At 37.9% G+C, this 26,888-nt stretch overlaps 1 protein-coding gene across 1 annotated transcript; it reads left to right on the top strand.

Annotated features, from left to right (window-relative positions):
* Positions 1-428: 428 nt before the first annotated feature.
* Positions 429-25,008, top strand: lrrc38b (leucine rich repeat containing 38b). The gene is made up of 2 exons (XM_052102033.1): positions 429-1,972; positions 23,699-25,008. Exons 1-2 carry the CDS (start codon positions 1,345-1,347, stop codon positions 23,944-23,946), a joined length of 876 nt encoding a protein of 291 aa, XP_051957993.1. The 5' UTR covers positions 429-1,344; the 3' UTR covers positions 23,947-25,008.
* The last annotated feature ends 1,880 nt before the right edge of the window (positions 25,009-26,888 follow it).

Here is a 26,888-nt window from a genome sequence, read left to right as displayed (position 1 = left end):
TGTAAGTTTATTTAAGGGTGTTGTCTGTATAAGTATGTTCAGTCATTGTTTGTAAGAAGATATTGCACATTGTAATTGTCTGTTTCATTGTACTTGTTACACTATACTCTGTACATATGACAATAAAAGCTTTGATTTGACTTTGGATGATTAATTGACTACATACATTTCAATATTGGTTGAACTATCCCTTTTATAAATAAAGAGTATATAAAATAAATATTTATAAATAAAGAATAAAGAGAACAAATATAAAATAGCTTATTTACATATTATTAATAATTATTCTGAATAAGCTGCAATGGACTCCATCTATCTCACAAGGAAATGACATCATGTGTTGACTGCATGGTTGGCTCATCCCTCCATATTAATCGTCAAAGACAGCACAGGAAAAAAGCAGAGGAGTCCATGAGCCAGCATGCTGATAGTCTTCCCCTGTTTACCGCGCTGCTCTCTAATCTGCATGCAGACAACTTCTTTGTGGATATTTGGATTTCTTCACCATAGCAACAGTGCTGTAGAACCGCACCGTACAATCTCTCATCCGACTCAGTCGTGTCTGGGCATCGCAAGGCACACGGGAGAGAGAGAGAAAAGGAAAAAAGGAGAAAGAAGAAAAGGACACCCCTTGCCTGCACCTAATTCTCTATAGGAATTTGCCTCATTAGGACCATGACAGCTCTGTTACATTGGCTCCAAAGTGCCAAGGGTCACATTCACAGTCGTCGGGTGAGCACTCATTCCTGCACTCAGCTGAGAGATAAATGGCGGGATGCAATAATTTTACTCTTTGCTCACCATGCCAGATTCGCTCTATGCTGAATCCTTTTGTGTCAGCCAGACAGGCTTCTGTCTCCGCGATCAACTGTGGGTTAATTTTTAGACAAAGGCTGGAAGAGCCCCCTTCTCTTCCACTCTGCCAAGCTGCCCGTGCCTCTAAATTCCCACTCATTTCACCTCTCCGCTCTGTGTTTACCTCCGTCTTGTGATTTCTCCACCCCTTTCTCTCACTCTTTCATGCTCCCTCCCACAGCTTGCCATCTCTCCTCCCCTCATGCCTTCAAAGCCAGTGGTCTGCTCGTCACTCCAGGGCAGCTTGCTACATGATCTCTATGAAAACAGCCTCTGCGTCTTTCTCAAGCTGCTCCATGTGCAAGCTTTTTTAGCATTCCTTGCCCGGGACTGCAGGATGTTTTTGTGCTGGCACTGATTCCTCCATTTCTCTTCTCGTTTTCCCCTTCCCCTCCCCTGTCCTGATCTCCTGCCCTCTGACCCTCACCCCCTGTCTTATCCTATTCCTTCCTATCCCAAGTCATTCTCTTCTTTCTCTCTCTCTTGACCATGTTGCCATGTGTCCACCGACTCCAGCCTGTCCTTGCTTTGCTGTCCTTTACATTGTTGGCTCAAGGGGAAAACTGTCCAACCACCTGCCTGTGCCCAGACCCTCACACTGTGGACTGTAGCGGGCAAGGACTTACCCGTCTTCCGGATGAGATCCCTTTGGACGTGCGGAGACTTCTGCTGGCTAACAACTGGATCCCTCGTATTCCCTCGGACTTCCTAGTGCTCTACAGCGACCTGGTCTATCTAGACCTTCGCAACAACACACTCTCCCACATTGAGCCGGGCACCCTTAGTACATCCTCCAGGCTGGTTTTCCTGGACCTTGGCTGCAATAACTTGACCGAGATCCCCAAAGGGACTTTTGGAGAGTCGAGGAGCCTAATTAAGTTGCGCTTGGGCAACAACCCTTACCTGAGCATGGTCAACGAAGATGCTTTCATGGGTCTTACATCTTTGCGTGAACTAGAACTGGAACGCAACGCCCTGTCTGGGCTACAAGTGGGTGCCCTAAACCAGCTGCCCTCCCTTCGGGTGGTAAGGCTAGAGGGCAACCCATGGGTGTGCAATTGCAACTTTGCCAACCTGTTCACTTGGCTGGTAGAGAATAGTCACAAGCTTCCCAATGGTAAGTCCTTGAATTTGACATCAGTGCAATAATTTATCAGGCTTGTACTGTGAATCATTAAACTGTTACATAACATTACTGTACGACTGGATTCTTCTCTATTTATGCTAGCCTTTTTAATAAAAGGGACCTCTTCCTCTGATCTAAATATAGCTGTCTCGCCCATCCCCACAATGACTACAAGGGATTTCCAGTGTAATGAAAGACAAATGAGGACAGTAGAGAATAATTGTGAGACCACTGGGTGATCCCTGTCCTCTACAGAGCTTACATTTCGCATTCTGTTTGGGAATGTGCTTTGTGATCACCGCGCATGCCGAACTCTTGCTTCCTCCTGCCAGGCCTGTGTGTGCGCCTGTCTCTCTGTGTGTGATATATCATACAGTTATAGACATGCTATTTATATGGCAACTTTCAATCAAAGGCACCTCTTGCAGTGATGTTGTTTTGAACAAAAGAAGCAATACAGTGGATTAAAGAGATAGGAATAACCTGTTCATGATGATCTGGGATTGGTTTGTGGTAATATTCAACAGAGGTTTGGGGTTATGTTTAATGAAGAGAAACGGATACACAAACCAAAAAGCACAATGGTAATACTATTCTTTTTTTTTTTTTTTTAAGTATCATAATAATACCATGGTTTTCTTTGAAGTAAATTTAAGTTTAGCTTTATGCTTCATGAGTACATGAACGTACCATGTTTATACCATCTGATACCATCATTGCACCATGGTATTGCTACATGGTTAATTGGGAAAAAAAGCTAGAGTAGATGTTCAGATATTGCCTTGAGTCTTAGACAGTAATAAAAAAATATATATTTTTGAGTCTGAGAGAGTATTAAAGAGCACATCAGTCTCAGGAGAAGGGTCACAATAGCAAAAATCAGCTTTTACAGAAATGTAGTTAATTTTCTGGCAAATAGAGCACAGCATTGTTGTGTGAAATAGATAATGATGGAAAATGGGGAATTTCCACCAGACAATTTATTTGATAGTCATTGAAATTTTAATAAGATGCACATATTTACCCTCAGCAGATCCCCTTTCTATATACTGCTGAAAACAAATATAACTTCCTCTAAAAAAATATAACAAATTATATCTCTTTAATATCAATCTCAGTTGTTTCTTCTAGACAGCTGTGAGATTTAATAGAGTCCAGTAATCTCACATGTTTTCTCCAGAGTTTCATATGATCTCAACAGTGTCTCACTACAATGCACAGATTTGCCAAGAGGCTAAAATCTGCAATCAAAAGTCAAAAGAATTCAGTCAGAACTCTCAAGCCTTCGAAGAGCAAATAAATGAAGATATGCCATCCACATTGATTTTGCAGCTCTGTTCTCTTACTGTATGTCAATTCTCTCATTTGTATCTTCTCACAAGGAATATTAGACATTTTAAGTCACTACAATTTTAGGTAATGACTGCATAGTGCATTTAAAAAAAAAAAATTTGATTGGTATATTTTTCCAAAATCGCTATCTTAAATATATCTGAAGTGATATGCCCTACGTTGTGTTGATTTGGATTTAACTATTTTTTTCTAAATGAGATCAGGTAGCAAATTAATATCATATACTCATAAATCAGGTATATACACTCCTAGTCATCCATTCACAGATGTCATTTCCCTGCGGATAAAATGGAAAATAGATAACTCTGGACAAACAATATATCTAATGGACAAACACTACACAGCCCCAGACCTCCATTATCTGTCATTTAGCTTGTACAGATGAGCTGCTAGCGCTGTATGTTTACATATGAACATGACCTTGTCTTGTGGTTACTTTACAACTAACTGTTGGGCAAGTTACAAGGCAGAGAGTGTGTTATGCTATTTATAGGTATTGATAGGGAAACCAGATTGCTGCTGGCCTATAATCAGTTTCCCCACCTCAAATCCAAACCTTAATTACTAATTAGAAGGGAAAATCTGACTCTAGATCAGTGACTTCTGTCAAATTGATTTTGCATCGCTGCATACATGCGCAAAGAGAAAGTCTTAACTCTTATTTTAACAAAGAATTGTGCTCTTTATTAAAAGTTTATCATGATGCAATCACAGTCAACAATCAGTGCTGTTTTAATTACATTGACATCCCCTCTCTTTGCCTGTGCTTGCCATGTGCTTATGAGGGTTTGGGCATTGAAAGGAAGTTGGTGCAGTGGGTAAAATATGATATCCCTCAGTGGCTCCTGCAAGTGAATTTATCACAGGCTTTCAAAGCAGTCATTAGCAAGGCATGATAAATTGTATGAGCGAAGGAACCAAGCAGTCTTCAGCATCAGCACTAGACGGGGAGCCACAAACAGAGCTAAGCCTTCGGCATACCTGCCAACTGGCCTACCATAGATGCACCGTATGAGTTAGCAACCCACATCTTACCTCATGTGTTCTACTTATTTATGCCTCAATGAGCTCTTATGACTTTAAGTTGATGAACAGCTAGTTATAACTACAAATAGCCTAGAAAGACCTTTTAATGATGCATAAATATAGGATGGACAGGAAGTTCTAGCAAGCTATTTATCATTGGATGATATGCATCTAAAAATTTACTTAATTTATGTTTATATTAGGGGTGGGCGTTATGAGCATGATCTTTGGTAAGAGATATGATGGTATAGTTCATTTTAAATCATGGTATAGTGCAGACTGGGGCTAGTTGTCACACAGGGAAGTTGTCACAAGGGCAAGGAGAGTAACAATAAGATTTAGAGTGAAAGTCCAGTTGTGCAAAAGGTTGTTTTCTCCAGCAGAGGTTTTGTATTTTTGTTTCAGACACAGTTTAAAGCCTCTTTTATTTGAATAGATTTTGTAAATCATGTAGATCTTGAGGAATATTTAGAGATCTACTTCTCATATTATGTTGTGTTTAGGCACGTTTGAATCAGGATGGTCTACTGTAAATTACGATATGTCATTGTTTATGTTATATCTACGTTTTAGGAAGTAATTAGTGAAAATGTGACAAAAATAAAAATTCCTGTTAATTATATTTATGTGTGTCAGAGGGAATTTCATACATTAATACTCAAAGCAGTTTTGTCTCTGAGTGAAACAAATTTGCTCTTTGCATTTTATTAAATTAGTCCTTTCCAAAGATATGGCTATCTTATCTTTTTATAATATATAAATATCATTGCTGTGACAACAAATGAGAACAAATTAAACATTATTATTTAAGAATTAGTAGGATCAGCTATATGCATTGTAAAGTCCAGATTCTAAGCTCGGTTCAATAAATCCTATCAGTAAATTATTATTATTATTTTATTTATTTTTTTTAAATATGTTAAAAAAAGAAGCACAAAACCTGTCATAATTACTCTATAAAATATCTAATGCCATATATTGGCATAATACACTCACCTAAAGGATTATTAGGAACACCATACTAATACTGTGTTTGACCCCCTTTCGCCTTCAGAACTGCCTTAATTCTACGTGGCATTGATTCAACAAGGTGCTGAAAGCATTCTTTAGAAATGTTGGCCCATATTGATAGGATAGCATCTTGCAGTTGATGGAGATTTGTGGGATGCACATCCAGGGCACGAAGCTCCCGTTCCACCACATCCCAAAGATGCTCTATTGGGTTGAGAGCTGGTGACTGTGGGGGCCATTTTAGTACAGTGAACTCATTGTCATGTTCAAGAAACCAATTTGAAATGATTCAAGCTTTGTGACATGGTGCATTATCCTGCTGGAAGTAGCCATCAGAGGATGGGTACATGGACAGAAACAATGCTCAGGTAGGCCATGGCATTTAAACGATGCCCAATTGGCACTAAGGTGCCTAAAGTGTGCCAAGAAAACATCCCCCACACCATTACACCACCACCACCACCAGCCTGCACAGTGGTAACAAGGCATGATGGATCCATGTTCTCATTCTGTTTACGCCAAATTCTGACTCTACCATCTGAATGTCTCAACAGAAATCGAGACTCATCAGACCAGGCAACATTTTTCCAGTCTTCAACTGTCCAATTTTGGTGAGCTCTTGCAAATTGTAGCCTCTTTTTCCTATTTGTAGTGGTGATGAGTGGTACCCGGTGGGGTCTTCTGCTGTTGTAGCCCATCCGCCTCAAGGTTGTGCGTGTTGTGGCTTCACAAATGCTTTGCTGCATACCTCGGTTGTAACGAGTGGTTATTTCAGGCAAAGTTGCTCTTCTATCAGCTTGAATCAGTCGGCCCATTCTCCTCTGACCTCTAGCATCAACAAGGCATTTTCAGCCCACAGGACTGCCGCATACTGGATGTTTTTCCCTTTTCACACCATTCTTTGTAAACCCTAGAAATGGTTGTGCATGAAAATCCCAGTAACTGAGCAGATTGTGAAATACTCAGACCGGCCCGTCTGGCACCAACAACCATGCCACGCTCAAAATTGCTTAAATCACCTTTCTTTCCCATTCTGACATTCAGTTTGGAGTTCAGGAGATTGTCTTGACCAGGACCACACCCCTAAATGCATTGAAGCAACTGCCATGTGATTGGTTGATTAGATAATTGCATTAATGAGAAATTGAACAGGTGTTCCTAATAATCCTTTAGGTGAGTGTATATGCAATATGAGTGATTTATTAACAATCTTAGTTGTCCGGTCATTTTTGACTGAGAACACGAAATGTGTTAGCACAAATGAACACAACACAAAGGTTAAACACAGCTGCCGATTTTTGCAGATTTTTCACTTGGTGCATTGCTGTTCTAGTCTAAGATATGTAATAGTAAATTATATCCAAAATTCATTAACAGCTTTTGAAATAGGGGAAAGGTTTATAAATAAACTATACTGTATAGTCCGCCGCAGCATATACAGAAAAATTGAGTAGTAAATCTACTATACTGTATAATGTAGCTGCTCTCTACATATCAGAGGAATGGATTTTTACCCTCTTATGGTGAACTGCTGATCTCATCTGAGATACCTTTGCTTGGTCGGAGGCACAATTTACCATTACATATCTGCAGAATTAAAGCTCAGCGTGGATTATCCCTTTAATGAGAAGATGAATTTCCCAACAGCGGGAAATATCAGTCCTTCTATTTCTGGCTGCATGAGAAAAAAGATAAAAGATATAAACTGTTGGATTAGAAGCCAAAAAGTATTACAGTAGATTATCCCCTCACTGTTCTCCAGGCTATGTTACATCCCGTAGTGAATAAGATGTAGGTTTTTGCACTGAAATCCCACATGCAAAAGTGGTGCAACTGTTCAGGAATTAAATTCATGTTTGATCTGATGTTAGAGCTTCAGAACCAAATTATACCCAAATTGAAGTCATTTTCTAGAATTGTTTTATTATGCCATCTACGTGTAGAAAAAAAAACATTATTCAAAAATGTTGTCGATTGACCTAAACTTGTGTTAAACCCAGAATATTCCTTTTAAATCTAACATGTCACGCAACTATCCCTTCAAGTATGCACTGAGTTTCATTAATGCAGACTTTACAATCTGTATGTGTGTGTTCAATATATGTAAACATACATGTGTTCAGGGCATCACTCTTGTTAAAGCATTGTCACCCAGGGATGTGTGACAGATGGAGGCATTTGGAGAATGAAGGTGTCTAGATAATCCTCACTCTGAGCATCAACAATCAGAATAAATGAGTGTCCATTACACTCAATCACTGCCAAGCCTGCTTTATATCAACAAGACAGAATCGTATGGTCACAGTTTATATATATATATATATATATATATGTATTAGATAATTATGGAATTGAAAATATACAGTAAGGAAGTTATACTAGATAAAATATGATTTAATGATGTGACACTCTTTTATTATATTTAATTATTTAGCAGACACTTTTATACATTTACATTACATTTATGCATTTGGCAGACGCTTTTATCCAAAGCGAATTACAGTGCACTTATTACAGGGATAATCCCCCCGGAGCAACCTGGAGTTAAGTGCCTTGCTCAAGGACACAATGGTGGTGGCTGTGGGGATCAAACCAGCGACCTTCTGATTAACAGTTATGTGCTTTAGCCCACTACGCCACCACCACTCCATTATCCAACCCAACACTGTAAAATAAAATAATAAATAAAATACATAAATAAAAAGCACATAGCCTATATTTAATGTATCCTGGGTGTCATTTTCCTTCATCTTGCATAAGTTCATCTTGCAGTTCGGGGTTTTTAAAGGTGCACTTTTGAATTAGTCATCTTACACTGACACCTAGTGGTGTGGATGCAGCATCATTCAACCACAATAGTTTTCAGTTACAGATGACATTGTAGAAACTCACTATTCACAGTTAATCCATGAGTGAAAGTGTCCAGTAACCGGCCAGTAGAGTCCTATTTGGCTGGTCATGTGATTCTAACATGGCAGCCCCCATGAGGAGACCCTCTCCATGTAGAATAACACAGCTTTATAAGGTTACTGATATGACTGGATTACTCAAGTCATGTGATTGGTCATGATTTTATACACATGTTTCAAAATTAATATTAATTTCTGGTGGAGTAAAACTTTTTTAATCAGGAAAAAATAACTGAATGCACCTTTAAGTATAAGGCTATCAAGTGGCATTATTATTGTTGTAGATATTAAAAGTTGATGTGTGCCAGTTTATTTCCTAATGTCAAACATAACTGAAACATAACATACAGTTTTACTCTTGTTTGAGTGATATTCCATTCAAATTCCCAATCTTCTATAGCCTCACACTGGTTTGTTGCTCAATGAGGTTTGATGTTGTTGATGTCCAGCTATGTTGGCTTTTATTACAGTTGTGTCTTATGTGACCACCTTTCGAAAATGTTTTGAAAGAAAATAACTCAACTCTTTGCTTACAAAATGTCCTCAGGGGAGTATGTGCTCAGTGCACTTTCTTAGTCTATCACCAGCCTCAGCTATAAATCTTTTACAAGGGAAACAAATGTAAACATGATCCACTGCTGTCATCACTGCTCATGGTTAAGACAGAACAAAGCGCATCTATAATTAACATCACCTGTGACCTCAGACTGCCCTGATCTGTGTTACACCAGTCTAATGTTGCTCTTTTTAACTGATTTACAACCAGCTCTTTCCACCCAAGATGTGTTAGGAGAAACATTTATAAACTGATTTCAGATCAGTGTGCTCGTTAACATGGACACCAGAAATGTAAGCACAACATAGTTCTAGCGGGAAGACTAGCAGCTGTACATCAACGCACCATTAGCTGGGTAATTCCCAGCCAATCACAATGTAAGCCGTTGCTTTATAAGTCTGCTCACAATCTATCACATTTCTGTTTCAGTGTGCTAACTCAGCAACCTCCACCACCAGTTGAGTCCCGTCCTGCACGAGGCTCCAAAAAGCACATAAAGATACCATAAAAGAAATCCATTCGACTCCAGTGGTATTTGAAATCAAGATTGCTGTTGTCAAGATTTATAGTTAAAAAGGAGTTGTGGTGTATGTTGGTCTGTTCAAAACCTATTGGATCTCCTCAAAAGACATGGATTAAACCATTATTTTTATGCTACCTTTATGTGCTTTTTGGAGCTTCAAAGTTTTGGTCATCGTTTACTTGCAAATTTTATTTCACGATCATGATATATATCAAGAAAAAGTATGTGAACCCTTTGGAATTAGCTGGTTTTCTGCTTTAATTGGTCATACAATGTGATCTCATCTTCATCAAAGTCACAAGTATAGACAAGCAACAATGTGCTTAAGGTAACAACACACAAACAATTATAAACTTTCATGTCTTTATTGAAAACATCCCATTAAACGTTCAAAGTGTTGTGTAAAAAGTAAGTGAACCCTTGGATTTATTAACTGGTCAATCCTCCTTTGGCAGCAATAACTCAACAAAGCATTTCCGGTTGTTGTGGATTAGACCTGCACAACATTTAGAAGGAATTTTGGACCATTCTTCCTTTCAGAACTGCTTCAGCTCAGCCATATTCTTAGGATGTCTGGTGTGAAAGGCTATCTTGAGGTCACTCCACAGCAAATCTATTGGGTTAAGGTCTGGGCTCTGACTGGACACTCAAAAGATGGATTTTCTTTTTGAAGCCATTCTGTAGTGGATTTACTTTGATGTTTAGGGTCATTGTTAGTGGTTGACCAATATGGGTTTTTTAATGGCCGATGCTGATAATCAGAGAGCACGGTGGCCGATAGGCCGATACAATGCCAATATCTCACACAATTTAATGTAGTATAACATAAACATAAAATTGCTTAAAAAAAAGAACCCTTCTTTAGCACTATATTTACTGAATTTGACATAAATCTTTAACTTTGTATCAAATGATCTTTAAAAAAATAAGATTGTTTTTTAAATGGTAGATAACGCTTTCTTCTGATTTCTTTTTAGTCATAACATTTTTAAACAATTTTTGCACATGAAGAAACTGATAATATATTAGGAAGAAGGATATCAATACACACAGAAGTCCAGCAACTATATACTGGAATATTCACAAAAACATCTCCTTTTGTGTTCCGCATAAGAACAAGGTCATACGGGATTGGAACGGCATGAGGGTGACACAATATGTCATGGTCCACCATAGCGTTGTCATCCAGAACTCATGTCACAGCGAAGCACTTGAATAAAAGAGGAGTCATATGACTTGACTCTTCGTCAGCTGTCTATCAGGTTACCATCTATTGTCTGGTCTTTTATCACATGATCAAAAGGTGACCTACCAGTGAAGGTAGATTTTTATTCACAACATCAGTATGCCAGTCCGGGATGACCTTGTCTACATATCTCTTCTGACATGCTGCTCTTTGTGTACTTTATGCATTTATCGTCATTATGTAATTCAGATCAAATAAATCTGTGTTTATGATGATATTTTCTTGTTTATGTAGTATGTTCTGCAACCAATCCGGTATTAATAAAATAAATTGCAACTGCCGTGTGGCTTCTGGGATGTTTCCGTGAATGTGAGAGTGTATTTCCTTTTTAATACATTAAATAATCCACCGTATGGTCTGCCTCATGGTTTAAGTGGCTGTTGAGAGCAATCCCCATGTGTCTATGACATCACAAAGTCCCTTGTATGATTACAATGAGTCACGCACAGTTCTCACTGGATCACATAGCTCTTTTTTAGACTGAGAGCTTCTTTACTATAATATCACTCATTCTCACTTGCAAACTCTCCCTCATTCTCCTTGACCTTTCACTCATTTCTCTGAGCTTCATCTTTTACACTCATTTTCCCTTTATATTCTAATATATGCAAAACATGACCATTTTTAGAGCTCAATCAAACCGCTCATACTCATTCCCCAAAGAGAGCTTTTGAGTGCCTTTATGCAGTGTATTACAAGGTAGAGTGCAAGATGAGAGTTAAGATGAGGTCAGGCAAGGTTGTCAATATGCTGAAATGCACACCAGCTATTCATGATTCTACAGTCAATGGGCTGAATGTAGTTAGAGATGGGGAAGATGCCAGACTCCAATATCAGGCTCACACCAGCCAGGTAAATCAATCACTGGAGAAAGAGTGCGTTACACTGGTGTAATTGTTTCTGTTACCAGCCTCTAATTCCGGATGAAATCCATCACCTTGCTGTTTTCTTGAAATGTCTGTTTGTGTAAAAGATTTGGCTGATTCAAATTTGTTTCAGCATATGCTAATTATTTTGATTAAGAAAAGAGATTAAGATGTATTTTAAGCTTTAAGATTAAAATGTATTAAATTATTTATCACTGTATTATGGTACCACCACTGTATTTTTTAAAGAGATAGTTCACCCAGGAATGAAAATTCTCTCATAATTTACACATTTTAATGCCATCCCAGGTGTGTATGACTTCTGCAGAACACAAACGCATATTCTTAGAAGAATAGGTCAGCTCTGTAGGTCCATATAATGCAATTGAATGGTGACCAAAATGTTAAGGCTCCAAAAAGCACATAAATGCAGCATAAAAGTCATCCATAACACTCCAGTGGTTTAATCCATGTCTTCTAAAGCGGTTTTGGGGTTTGAACAGACCAAAATATACATTGAGAAAGGAGTTGCATTGTGGTCTGTTCTCACACATCTGATTGGATCACTACAGAAGACATGGACTAAACCCCTGGAGTCTTATGGATTACTTTTTTGCTGCCTTTATGTGCTTTATGGAGCTTAAAAATGTTGGTCACCGTTCACTTGCATTGTATGGACCTACGTAGCTGAGATGTTCTACTAACAATTTTTATTAGTGTTCTGCAGAAGAAAGAAAGTCGTACACATCTGGGATGGCATGAGGGTGAGTAAATGATGAGAGAATTTGTATTTTTGGGTGATTTATTCCTTTACTTATGTCAACCTATTTTCCAGTATCCATTAACACATGGATAAAACTTATTTTAAAATATAAGTTATTATATACTACCAGGGCTTGACTGGTAATCTGGCATATCGGGCATTTTCCCGGTGGGCCGACGCACTTTGGGGCCGATCAGGGGCAGACTGGCCATCGTGAGAACCGAGTGGGCCAGTGGGTTGGCTGCGAAATGTGCCAAATGGGCTGCGATAAGCAAAAATGAGCCGCTGCATTATGCAGAATGGAGTACAAAAGGCGCCGCGATAGGACAGCGAACATTAAAACATGGATCTCAGGTGTAAAATGGACAAATAAAAGATAACGATGGGCAATTTCAGCAAAAAATTGTATCGCAATATTCTTGAAATATTTGGTCGATAACAATATATATCACAATATACATATTTATCTTCAAACTTTTGGTAATTTAGTGCATATCAGGCTGAAAGAGAAAATCACCCTGTTTAACCTCAGCTATCCTGGACACATGTAAGACAGAAGGCTATCTTTTGACACTCATGAGAGAGAGCCTGACACCGTCTAGGAACAGCTTGTCTTAAGATCCTCTCATTAAAAGGAAGTGAGTGTGATACTTTTCCTCTGGGCCTCTTAGTGCTATCAGCGTATCTGACCAGAATGAGATGTTCACAGTTCTATCTTCACACCTGATGGTGTGAAAAGACCTAGTTTGCAGTGTCAACATGTACCTGAAGTAAAATTTAAGATGCAAAACTATGAAACTGAAATAATATGACCCAGTTTTAAGCTGAAATGCTTTCACAGCAAGAAGGTCCCCGGTTTGAGTGGAGTTTGCATGTTGTTCACGTGGGTTTCATTTGCGGTCTCTGGTTTCCCCCACAGTCCAAAAACATGAAGGTGAGTTCACACATCAAGGGAAAAGGAAACTCTAAATTGTCCATAGGTGTGAGTAAGAGTGTGAATGTGTATGTCTCTTGTATCTTAGCCCTGTGATAGACTGGCCACCTGTCCGGGGTGTTTCCCTGCCTTCGGCCTGAGACAGCTGGGATAGGCTCCAGCACTACCTGTGACCCTGCATAGATCAAGCGGCCATAGAAGATGCATAAAGCAACACAATTCTAGAACATTTTGTCACAACTTAATTTCTTTGCGTTTAATGTTTATTTTGTCCATTTGAGTTAGGACATGAATACTGTTTGTGGTGTTAAAGAAGCATTGATGAAACTGGGCAGGGGATTTCATTATACTTGGCATGGGACTCGATGGGGAGCGAAAATGTGCAAATTGAGTGTTATATTATGTGTTTTTGTACAAGATGAATATGAAGGGTGATAATTGTTAATGTTTAATATTTAGTTATTTTGAGAGTTTGTTATGTTGGAGTTTTGAGGGTAACCATTATGGTGAAGAGTGGATTTTGAGCAAACAATGAGGACAGGTAGATGTTACACATGAAATTGATTGCTCGCTTTATTGAGCAAATGTTGTGCTAACCATAACATAGTTTCTAAACTACACTCTGTAGTGCTTCCAACCAGCATGTATTTAACATGCTAACATTCACTAGTTAGTACGTAAAGAAATAAAAGTGATTTATTTGAGTTTCATTGACACGTATGATTTTGTTTTATTATGACCTAATTCAACTAGGTTCCTTCTATGCAAAGTGTTTCTGTTAAGATTATATAGTAATTTTAAGTTAAAAAAAAACTAATTCAAGCACATGGAACCACTGTCCGCTATTGATCAATTTCAGCCAAAGAGTGTAGCATGGTCTTTTTGGTGAAGCTGGTGGACCATGGTTTAGAGAACATCTCAGCCTTGGACAAGTCATCGTATTATACAATGGATTTGATTTGCATAACAAGAATCCATAGAACCTTGTGTAAATCACATTCATCTATGAAGATCTGATCCTTAATTCATTGGAGAAACTAGTTTTGTACATGAGGGGGAACCTATGAATGTTTGTACAACACAGGACGAGATTCACTATATAGTCAGAAATACGTGTGCACAACCATTGAATAGCGATATATCTTTGTTCCAACATCAGCCAAAACTGTTGAATACATTCTTCATAAGAATATGGATGCACTTTTGCTGTCCTATCGCGGCACCTTTTGTGCTCCGTTCTGCATAACGATGCGGCTCATTTTTGCTTATCATGGCCCATTCGGCACGTTTCGCAGCCAACCCACTGGCCCACTTGGGTCTCACGATGGCCACGCCGCCCCTGATCGGCCCCAAAGTGCATCGACCCACCGGGAAAATGCTGGTATGCCAGATTACCAGTCCAGCACTGGTAGTATATAATATGCAGTTTTATTTTGTTGTAGTTTTACAAAAGTGTAGTTTTATATGACAAAACCATACTCTGGCCTAAGCTTTATAATTAACATTTATTTTTTATCTGACAAGTGTTTTGCTTTTTATCCTATGTGCTTTAATTTGTTGAAAACACACACAAATATAAATTTATTCTGTGTAATTTGTACTTTTTTGTGTCAATTTACATTCATGTTGCCCATCAACAGTGTGCTGTCACTTTAATTGAGCTTAAGGATTGCTGCAAAACTTGACTCTGAGCCGAAACCCCCGCTGCACTGCAGGTCACGTGATGCTCACGCTACGCTCTGACGCACTGCTGACGCTTCCGATGTGAATGCTGTAACCTGTTAACATGGGCGCTGAAAAAAAAGCTCTGCTCACGTGCTGCTCACATATGCGATGTGAAACGGCCATTAGATTCAAAACATATTTCGACATAATTACTTACTATTACTTCACCCTAAAAGTAGAAAACCTCTAAATTGTTCTGAGTCATATCTTACACTCTCCTTTAAATAATCCAATTAAAACCAAACACGCCCCTTTAAGGGCTCTGAATAATATTAGCGGCTCCACTTTTCACCTTATGTTTTACGTGAGGAAACTTACTGACACATCAGCATCAATCAGAAAACCCCACTTACTAGAACTGTTCCTTTCATTAAATTTAGCCTTGTATTCTGAAAGCAAACATTTGACTCTTGGGACATGTTGTTTTGTCTGAATAATGTATTCCTCAGACATGACATATAAATCTCAAACAGTTTGTAAAATGTCGTTGAACCGTTTTACAGTATATGGAGTGCACACGATGAAATATAAATATAACAGAAATTTCACAAACCCCCTTCCTTTATTTTCACAAAATTCTCATTTCATAAAATTTCTCATATAACCTGCTTCCCAGGCTGCCCGTTTAAGTACAGTAACCTGTGATGGAAATAAATCATGTAGAAACTGTAACCAGGTTGCGATGCTTTGAGGTCAAGTATATTTCCTAGCACACAGCGTATTGATTAATTCATGTCCCTCTGAACAAAGCCTGTGCTCTTCATCTACAGCGAAAAAGGAAAAAAATGTACATCTTGAGAAGATATATATTATATTGCATTAATCAACTGGAGGAGACAGGTTGAGGGTCACGTGATCAGACAGAGTAGCCCCTTAAAGTGCTAAAGGCCACTGTGTGAAGTTAGCAGAGCGATGAGTGTGTGAAGAAGCTATGTGAATATAAATAGAGGCCCTTTATCATCCTACAGTGTGTTCACCTGACACTTAGATAAGTATGTTCTACAATAGCTCTTGAAACTAAAGTAGAAATCAATAAATCGATAAATAGACTCTCACTTGGAGATGACGGAGATTTTCATATGTAAATGAGTTGAGGTCAAAATGGACTTCATTAAAATTTGTAATACACATATAGCTCATAATACTGTATATTATATAGCTTAATACATGATTTAAATGCATAAAAAATACATGTGGCCTAGTGGTTAACACATGTGATCCAACATTGTGGGGCTCATGTGGGCATGCAAGTTTTACTACGGCTAGCTTCATTGCCTGATCCTGTTTCCTCCACCTCTTCCTGTCCTTTCATTACTATCTCTATCAAGAAAAGTAGCAGCAAAAAAATGGCAAATACATAAATAAATCACTTTATAAACTGCAAAGGACCAATCAAATTCCTGCTTGTTGACTAACTAACTAAGGCCATTTCCACACTAACCTGTTTACATTTGAAAACTCGTATACTTTTCCTAACGTTATAGTTTTCCAAAGTAGCAGTTATGGAGAGAGTTTTCCAAAGTCTCCATTTTCAGTGGATGAAAGGCATAAATGTAACAGAATCAAAGTGAAGAAGTGTGGACGTGACCAAAGTCTTTCTAGCAAGTCAGTCCACTGGTGGCCATCTTTGAAACACTCTCGGGAGGCTATTTCCAGCCATGAAAGTGCAGCTCCTGTCTACTTGAATGGGGAAAGTCAGAAATCTCCGAAACGGTTGGTCAAATTTCAATCAATGAACATATTTCAAATGACCAGTAAAATCTGACAACACTGCAGACAGAAATTGTGCTCCTTTACCTCAGATTTCTCTCTAAAATAAAAACTGAAATGTTCCTGTCTTATGTGGCTAATGTGCATGCAGGTTTGAGTTGATTAATAGGTGATGTTTGTGTCTAAGTCGATTGGCTCTTTCACCTGTAAGGCGGGACTTCCTTTCTACAGTACAACTTTTGTCGTTGTTCCAATTTCTCCCATTCATTTTAACAGAAGTGGCCCACGAAATAGTCTCTGACATGGCCTAATACCAGCTTAATGTTTAGAAACAAGAAATGTTGAGAAACTATTTAGAAGCATTGAGATTATTTGAGAAATATTTTATGAAGACCAAGGCTATCTTTGATTATTTCACACATAATCAATGAATGTATGTTTTTTTTAAAGACCAGCTTGAAATTACGTGCTGGTCAAGGCTGGTTAGTGGTGGTGTTCAGCTGATGGACCACTTTAGCCATACTAAAACCAGCAAACCAGCAAAAGTTGGTCAAACAAGCATGGTCTTTTGTTGTATCCTGGCAGATACAACAGCACCAGCATTCAAAACAAAATATACATTGTGCAATACTGGTCTTTTCAGGAGGGTCATGTCAATTTTAAACAGATTTTAAACTCCAGATTTTGAGGTTTACATTTGTGGCATAATGTAGATACCAAAAAAAATAAAAATAATAATAATCATCTTGTCCCAGGTTTATTTGAAAGAAATGCAAAAAGTATGGTTACAGTGAGGCCCTTACAATGGAAGCAAATGGGGCTAGTCCATAAACATCAAATAAACACAGTTTTAAATGTATAGCCATAAGACGATAATATTATATACTGTAGGTTAACTTGAATACAGTGTGATAAAATCAGGGATTTTTCAAGTGCTACATCGTTTACCAGATTACTGGGTTTACCATCATTATGTCATCATGACAACAAAGTTGTAATATTGGATAACTCTTATCAGATAAGGTAAGTGATTTAATCACACTAAAATCATGCTAACATGTTATAGTGACTATACACTCACCTAAAGGATTATTAGGAACACCTGTTCAATTTTTCATTAATGCAATTATCTAATCAACCAATCACATGGCAGTTGCTTCAATGCATTTAGGGGTGTGGTCCTGGTCAAGACAATCTCCTGAACTCCAAACTGAATGTCAGAATGGGGAAGAAAGGTGATTTAAGCAATTTTGAGCGTGGCATGGTTGTTGGTGCCAGACGGGCCGATCTGAGTATTTCACAATCTGCTCAGTTACTGGGATTTTCATGCACAACCATTTCTAGGGTTTACAAAGAATGGTGTGAAAAGGGAAAAACATCCAGTATGTGGCAGTCCTGTGGGCGAAAATGCCTTGTTGATGCTAGAGGTCAGAGGAGAATGGGCCGACTGATTCAAGCTGATAGAAGAGCAACTTTGCCTGAAATAACCACTCGTTACAACCGAGGTATGCAGCAAAGCATTTGTGAAGCCACAACACGCACAACCTTGAGGCGGATGGGCTACAACAGCAGAAGACCCCACCGGGTACCACTCATCTCCACTACAAATAGGAAAAAGAGGCTACAATTTGCAAAAGCTCACCAAAATTGGACAGTTGAAGACTGGAAAAATGTTGCCTGGTCTGAAGGAGTCTCGATTTCTGTTGAGACATTCAGATGGTAGAGTCAGAATTTGGCGTAAACAGAATGAGATCATGGATCCATCATGCCTTGTTACCACTGTGCAGGCTGGTGGTGGTGGTGTAATGGTGTGGGGGATGTTTTCTTGGCACACTTTAGGCCCCTTAGTGCCAATTGGGCATCGTTTAAATGCTACGGCCTACCTGATCATTGTTTCTGACCATGTCCATCCCTTTATGGCCACCATGTACCCATCCTCTGATGGCTACTTCCAGCAGGATAATGCACCATGTCACAAAGCTCGAATCATTTCAAATTGGTTTCTTGAACATGACAATGAGTTCACTGTACTAAAATGGCCCCCACAGTCACCAGATCTCAACCCAATAGAGCATCTTTGGGATGTGGTGGAACGGGAGCTTCGTGCCCTGGATGTGCATCCCACAAATCTCCATCAACTGCAAGCTGCTATCCTATCAATATGGGCCAACATTTCTAAAGAATGCTTTCAGCACCTTGTTGAATCAATGCCACGTAGAATTAAGGCAGTTCTGAAGGCGAAAGGGGGTCAAACACAGTATTAGTATGGTGTTCCTAATAATCCTTTAGGTGAGTGTATATCTATATACTGTTATTTTACAGTATATACAACTCCAATTTGTGAAATTGTTAGGATAATTGTCACAAAAGACACTTCCTAAAGGGTTAGTGTTAAAGGGGGTTTAACACCCCCTTTAAGTCCCAAGCATACATATTAAATTCAAGTGCAAGGGCTTATTAGGAATTCCACCATTAGGGATTTACTATTTACTCACTCTCATGTTATTCCAAACCCATTTGACCTTCTGTCTAATGTGGAACACAAAAGGAGATGTTACAGAATGTTACCATTAATTTGTAGGAAAAAGATGGGAAAAAAAGGGAATTGTGACTGAGGCTAGATGCTGCTTAACAGCTCCTTTTATACTGTATGTTTATACAATTGAAAATGACCTAGTGGGCATTGTTTTCACAGTTTATGCAGTTGCATCTTGTGAAATCCTGCAGTATTTGACAGTACAGAACAATTGTAAATCAAGAGGAGCTAGATGCACACTCGTGTCGTTTTCTGCTGTTATGCAGCTATCCCACACAAACTGTGAGGTAGTGCTGGATATAGTTACATCTCCCACACAGAAGCTCACACTCCAGTGCAGCAGATGACCTGACTGTTAAAAGCAATGAGAGGGAACTCACCATAACTCCCATTCTTCTGTGAAACTGCACTTTATGACTGTGCACGATAAGAGTGAACCCCCCCCCCCCCCCATTGCTTGTTTTATCATCAGGACATACTCCTGCTGTATTATTTCGCACCTCTATATGCATTCAGCTATAGAAGAGAACAAACCTGCCTTGATGTCATCTTAAAAAAAAAGTCATTTATTTTTTCTTTTACTAGAATTATTCCTTTTCAATAGATTCCTCTCTAATCACACATCTACTCACAAACGAATATACACTGGTGGCCAAACGTTTGTAATAATGTACAGATGTTGCTCTTATGGAATAAAATTGTTACTTTTATTCACCAAAGTGTCATTCAACTGATCACAGTGTATAGTCAGGACATTAATAACGTGAAAAATTGTGATTACAGTTTGAAAAATGTTCAGAACTTCTTAAACTACTTCAAAGAGTTCTCATCAAAAAATCCTCCATGTGCAGCAATGACAGCTTTGCAGATCCTAGTTATTCTAGCTGTCAGTTTGTCCAGATACTCAGGTGACATTTCACCCCACACTTCCTGTAGCACTTGCCATAGATGTGACTGTCTTGTCGGGCACTTCTCATGCACCTTACAGTCTAGCTGAACCCACAAATGCTCAATGGGGTTAAGATCCATAACACTCTTTTCCAATTATCTGTTGTTCAATGTCTGTGTTTCTTTGCCCACTCGAACCTTTTCTTTTTGATTTTCTGTTTCAAAAGTGGCTTTTTTTTCCAATTCTTCCCATAAGTCCTGCACCCCTGAGTCTTCTCTTTACTGTTGTGCATGAAACTGGTGTTGAGCGGGTAGAATTCAATGAAGCTGTCAGCTGAGGACATGTAAGGCATCTATTTCTCAAACTAGAGACTCTGATGTACTTATCCTCTTGTTTAGTTGTACATCTGACCTTCCACATCTCTTTCTGTCCTTGTTAGAGCCAGTTGTCCTTTGACTTTGAAGACTGTAGTGTACGAAGACTTTGTATGAATCTTCAGTTCTTTGGTAATTTCAAGCATTGTACAGCCTTCATTCCTCAAAACAATTGATTGACATGTTTCTACATGTTTCTTTTTTGTCATTTTTGACCTAATATTGACCTTAAGACATGCCAGTCTATTGCATACTGTGGCAAAACAAACACAAAGACAATGTTAAGCTTTAATTTACCAAATAGTATTTCATATTTAATGAACCAAATAGCTTTCAACTGTGTTTGATATAATGGCTAGTGATTTTCTAGTACTAAATTATCAATTTAGTATGATTACTCACGGATAATGTGTTGGAGTGATGGCTGCTGGAAATGGGGCCTGTCTAGATTTAATCAAAAATTACTTTTTTTTTTTTCACATAGTGACGGTGCTGTTTTTTACATCAGTAATGGCCTGACTTTGTGATCAGTTGAATGCCACTTTGGTAAATTAAATTACCAATTTCCTTCCGAAACAGCAAAATCTGTACATTACTCCACCAGTGTATAATTTACATTTAAACAATGCAAGATTATATTTATCCGCACAGCTGAAAGCTGTCATCAAATATTCCTCTCAGTGGAATTGCACTAGACGTGCCCAAGTCTCTATGCCCTTTATTGGTTCTCATTGACAAAGCGGTGTATCAGTGGGGCCACACTGAGTGTGTCTGAATTTGTTTGACTTTTGTTTTGAATGATTGAGTGCTGACAGTTTTATATTTCTCTTGTCTTGGTCAAACAATGGCATAAATAAACATGGGAGCTATTCTAGGCCGTCCTTTAAGCCCCCTTGCCATTTCCTTCTGTAAAAATGGAAACAGTTCTTGAAACGAGTCCAGGGATTCCATTTATGCCTGATGAAATCTGATCTGGATGGCCATACAGTACCACTGTCCAGACCTTTAATGTATTTTGTAAACTAATAGAGCTGTACTGTTGTATTGGGTCAAATTCTGAATTCAAAATGCCGACCAGCATGCCAAAATTCTGTCCTTACCTATTTGCCATGTATCAAGTATCGTAATACAAAAATATGATACTCTTTAGACCACATGCATTATACAATATGCAATAATAAGAATGTTATGGAATGTTTTTTGTTTATTCAGCATATAATTGGCACTATAGGAGTTGCAGTTTAGGCTTAAAATAAGGTTCTATATGTTAACAACAGTTAATGAAATAGTAAACATGAACTAACATTAAACAAGGCTTTTTTTATATAAATTTTTTTAACTACATTTATAAATTTTCGTTAATGTTTATCTGAACACATACAGCTGTTTATGTTAGTTTATAAGGGTGCAACATTAAAATGTATAAAAAGTAAACAAATACTGTTAAATGCGGGTCAAGTGGTTAATTATAGGCTATACAAAGTGAAAAGTGAATTAAAAAATAAATAATTATTTTGTCAAAGATGAATAAAATGAGCCGAAGTAGTCACATCATGATGATAATCAAATAGTTTTAATTAACACATGCTGTTGACAAAATATGATGAGTAAAAACTAATACTGCGAGATATTAGCAATGCACTAATACTATTATTTATTTATTTTAAAGAAAGAAAAATCTAGAAAGAATTGATTAAGTCATAGTATGTTGGGGATGATCCAGCCAATTTGAACTAAATTACGTGCTAGTCAGAATGCGTAATTTGCATTGTAAATACTCAGTTTATTTAAAAACTTGCTACACGTAACACAATATCCGAAACTGTCAAAATGTGAGGAACATAAGTAGTGGATATTTCAGCATATTCATTATATTAATATTTAATGTTTTTTTTTTTTTATCTTAAATATTAAACATATCAATTTTTGTTTGGCTAAATTTTTTAATAATTGTAAGTAGTTTATATGTAATAAATGTTTCAAAATACTTGAGTATATGGTAAAAGTTTTGTCTGTTACAGTTTGATACAACTAAAACATGTAATTTTTGTCAGCTAAAATGATTTGTAATTATATTTTATATGGTAATCAGAATACAGTTACATTCAAAAAGTATTTTGATTACTGAAGAGATTACATTGCATGTTATTTTCATTTGTTTCATTTAATATTTAGTCCTTTTTATATGGAAAACATTTATACATATAAATGATGCGATCCGAGAAATGTTTAAACAGCAGTGAAACTTGAGTCGAAAGTTGTTTTTGGAGAAACACTATTTTAGGCTACGTCTACATAAATCTGGATACATTTGAAAATGTGTTTTCGTTTCAAAACGCTCTGTCTACACTAACGTTTTCAAGCGTTTTCCAAAAGTTGCTCGTCCACACTGAAATGTATGAAAATGCTTAAATTGTGTCACTGCGCATGCAATCCCCGCTGCATGTACGGTCTAAAACGCAATTGTCCTCGTGTTCCGTCGCCAGACACCAATTCCGAGTAAGCTTCCCTTTGCCTTTGAAGGAATGCAATGTGAAGGTTGTACAAAGTGACATTTATTTTTTAACAACGCTATCAAAGTGAGTATCAAGTACAACAAAGCCGCTATAACACAGGCCGCCATCTTGATTGTTTTGGTTGGATAGATCACATGACTAAAAATGCATCATCGATTTCCAAAGCATCCGTTTTCACAATCCACACTACAATGCGAAAACACAGTTTTCAAAAAGCTCAGTTTTCGCGGACAAAAACGCCATCTCAGTGTGGACGGAAGGGCAAAACGGAGAGAAAAAGATGCGTTTTCAATGAAAACATATTAGTGTGGACTAGGCCTTAATCTCAGTTTTCAAATTCTGCCAATTGTTTCACAAAATTCATCAATAAATGTTGTTTTGATGCTCTTTAATACTATGCGTGACAGAGCGTGGTTGCTACCTATTCAAATATCTTGTGCACTGGATCTGCGCCTATGCACACACATGAAGTGACAATCATGCGGCAAGTCTATTCTCTGCAATCTGCGTCGCCAAAAAACGTAACTTTTTAAGTAATATCACAAGCACTTGCGATATGCATATCGTGATATGCAAATTTAGATATTTCTAAAAATGCAATATGTATCGTGCAGCCCTAAAAAAAAACTATGTTGACATTGGTATAACCATTGCACTGGTGAGCCATCCAAGAAATCACCTGATAATAATCTTACTACAAATACCACAGTGAAACTTTAGTTACTATGCACAAACTATGGTCAATTCTAATACGATTTTCGTTTTGTTCACCTTAAACAGGTATAGAGGGTATGGAGTGCTCTTTGGCCACTGATGGACGCCGCTTGCCTCTCAGTCAGCTCTCCCGGGACAGTTTTCGGGAGTGCCAGATCACACTCACCCTCACCGATTTCCTCATCATCATCTTCTCGGGCATCTCCGTCTCGGTGGCAGCCATCATAGCCAGCTTCTTCCTGGCTTCCACCGTCCACTGTTTCCAACGTTGGAGCAAGGGCACTAAAGGAGATGAGGAAGAGAGTGAGGAATGAGGAGGGAGGTTGGAGCCGATGACCTTCAGTCTGATTCAAAGCTGCCAGTCCTTGACAGGAAGTAGCAAAGAGTTCAATCAAACAGTGTGACTGACCAGACACCAGCTAGAACTAGAGCTAGTATGGTTAAAGAAGGAAGAGACCATCATCCAAGATTTGAGGCAATTGTTTCTCAAGTGGATAGATGTATTTATGGTGACAGCGCTATTAATGTAATTACTGGTATGGACAGAGTAACCCTAAAATCAATGGATATTTGGTATGAACGTAAACCTTAGTATGCAAGCTTCCAGGGATTCACGTGTGAATGGAAATTCTTCAAGGTCCTGTCCTCCGGTAGAGTTCTCAGTGTTGTTGCATATTGTTGTCCATAGTGTCTCTCCATGCACAAGTCAATTTAAAGCTAGCAAAAACTGTGCTACTTGTTCATCGTGCCAAATTAGCACAGGTAGACTGCAAAGGTTTGGCAAAGCACTAAAGATTATGAAAGGCAAGTTAGTTAGTCAGTTAAATGTTGCAGTTATAGCTTTTTAAAGCCAAGTATATGTGATGGAAGCCATTTTTCTTCAAATTTGCAAGGCTGAAAAATAAAAATATGAGCTTATAAAGATTTCAGAAGGCATTAGCTGAAATTGAAGGTCTAGAATAGAGCTTGACGTGAATAGCCGTGTCAATCACAGCACTTTAAAATGGTTCTACCTAAGTTACGCTGGCCCTCAAACCCAAACCCAGTGGACTGGTTCTGCCCAGATCTGCCAAGGCATCGAGGGACCGTGTTTTCAAATATAGATTTATTTTTCTTTAAAGAAAGTATGTGATTTAGCAAGATTACATTTATTTAGTGTAATTATGGTACTGAAATATTTACCCTTAATGTGACTTCAAAGACAATAGCTATGAGATGGAGATAAATACATACTACTGTTCTGCAAATGTTATTGTGTTACTCATATCTTAATGGTATATTGGCGATTATAGTCATACAGTGGCTCGAACGAGTATTTCAATGCTTAGGCCATAGTTAAAAATGTATTGTCATTGCATTAGCTAACAAAATATCAAACCAAGTGGCACTTATTTTAAAGAAAGATATCACAAGCACATATTTCAAAAAATACTTCTTACTAATTGATTCTCAAAGCTCAATCAACAGCATTTGTGGCATAGTGTTAATAACCACAATAAATATTTTCAACTAGTCTCTCGTTTATTTAAAAATTGCAGTTGCAGAGAGGCACTTACAATGAAAGTGAATATGGCAGTGGTGTAGCCGAGGGTGGGCCAGGGTGGGCCTGGGCCCACCCTAATTAAACCCAGGCCCATCCTGAATATTTTAGATTTTATTTTTTACTCCAAATATATATTTAAAAATTCTGCTTTCTGAAAGTGTGAAAGAACAGTTTGAATGTGCCACTTTTCTGTTGCTAAGTAAAATTTGGAGAAAAAAATAATTGGGGTGAAAATTTGACCCATCCATTAGTAATTTCCTGGCTATGCCCTTTGAATGGGGCAAATACATAAACATTAAAATACGCACAGTTTCATATTAATAGCCACAAGATGGAAACATTATACATGTAACCATGATTTTAGTTGTACATGAATTTAATGAGTTAAAGATGCTTTTGGGATTTACGGGTGTTGTGTCGTCATGGCAACGCAGTTGTAATATTTCATATAACTTTACACTGATAATGTTAGTAAGTGATTTATTCACAATGATCTTGTGTCTAAACTTTTAAAACAATGTGTATTTTGATGTTGATGGACTGCCCCATTCACTTCCATTGTAAGTGCCTAACTGAAACTGCAATTTATGCTTTTTATATTAAGAAATGAGGGAAGAGTTGAACATATTTTCTGTGGTAATAAACATTATGCCACAAATTGTGTCGATTGAGCTTAACTTGTATTGAACCTGGAATATCCCTTTAATGGAACATTGATGAGTGATTTTCACCTGTGTTAAAGTGATAGTTCACCCAAAAATTTAAATTCTCTCATCATTTACTCACCCTCATGCCATCCCAGATGTGTGTGACTTTCTGTCTTCTGATTATCACAAAAAAAAACTTTTTTTGTTGCTCCAAAAAGCACATAAAGGCAGCAAAAAAGTAAGCCATTAGACTCCAGTGGTTTAATCCATTTCTTCAGAAGCGATATGATAGGTGTGGGTGAGAAACAGTTCAATATTTAAGTAATTTTTTACTATAAATCTACACTTTCAATTTCACATTCTTCTTGAGTTTTTTGGCAATTCGCATTCTTCGTGTATATCGACACCTACTGGTTGGGGCTGGTCAAAAGTGGAGATTTATGGATAAAAAAGGACTTAATATTCATCTGTTTCTCACCAACACCAATCATATCACTTATAAATTCAAGAGTCATATGGATTACTTTTATGCTGCCTTATGGGAGCTTTTTGATGCTTCAAAGTTTTGGTCACCGTTCATTTGCATTGTATGGACTTTTCTTAAAATCATAATTTGTGTTCAGCAGAAGAAAGAAAATCGTACATATCTGGGATGGCATGAGGGTGAATAAATGATGAGAGAATTCATTTTTGGGTGAACTTTCCCTTTAAATTGAAGGGAATTGATTTCAGACATCCGCTAAAAATGACCTTGGGACCAGCTGATTGAAAGTCATCGAAAAGTGGGTCAGAAAAGTTGGTTCTGGGAAAAGATCTGTTATCTAATGCAAAGTGTGGTTTAAAGCTTCAAATACTTTTTGGGGCCATAAAAGTAAATTCATGTGTCTTCAGATTGTTGTCTAGTGTCAACATATAGTAATACCGTATATAACTAAATGGCGTATATTTGCATTCATATCGTCAGTATCATCAGGAAAATAATTTGTCCATTGGACTTGTTTGACCAATGGGGGGATATGACATTCGAATGTCAGAAAAAGACATTTGATTGTTTTTGTTTTCCTTT

The sequence above is a fragment of the Xyrauchen texanus genome, chromosome 32 (assembly GCF_025860055.1).
Source record: "Xyrauchen texanus isolate HMW12.3.18 chromosome 32, RBS_HiC_50CHRs, whole genome shotgun sequence".
Taxonomy (NCBI): domain Eukaryota; kingdom Metazoa; phylum Chordata; class Actinopteri; order Cypriniformes; family Catostomidae; genus Xyrauchen; species Xyrauchen texanus.
This window is presented reverse-complemented; position numbering and strand designations above follow the sequence as displayed.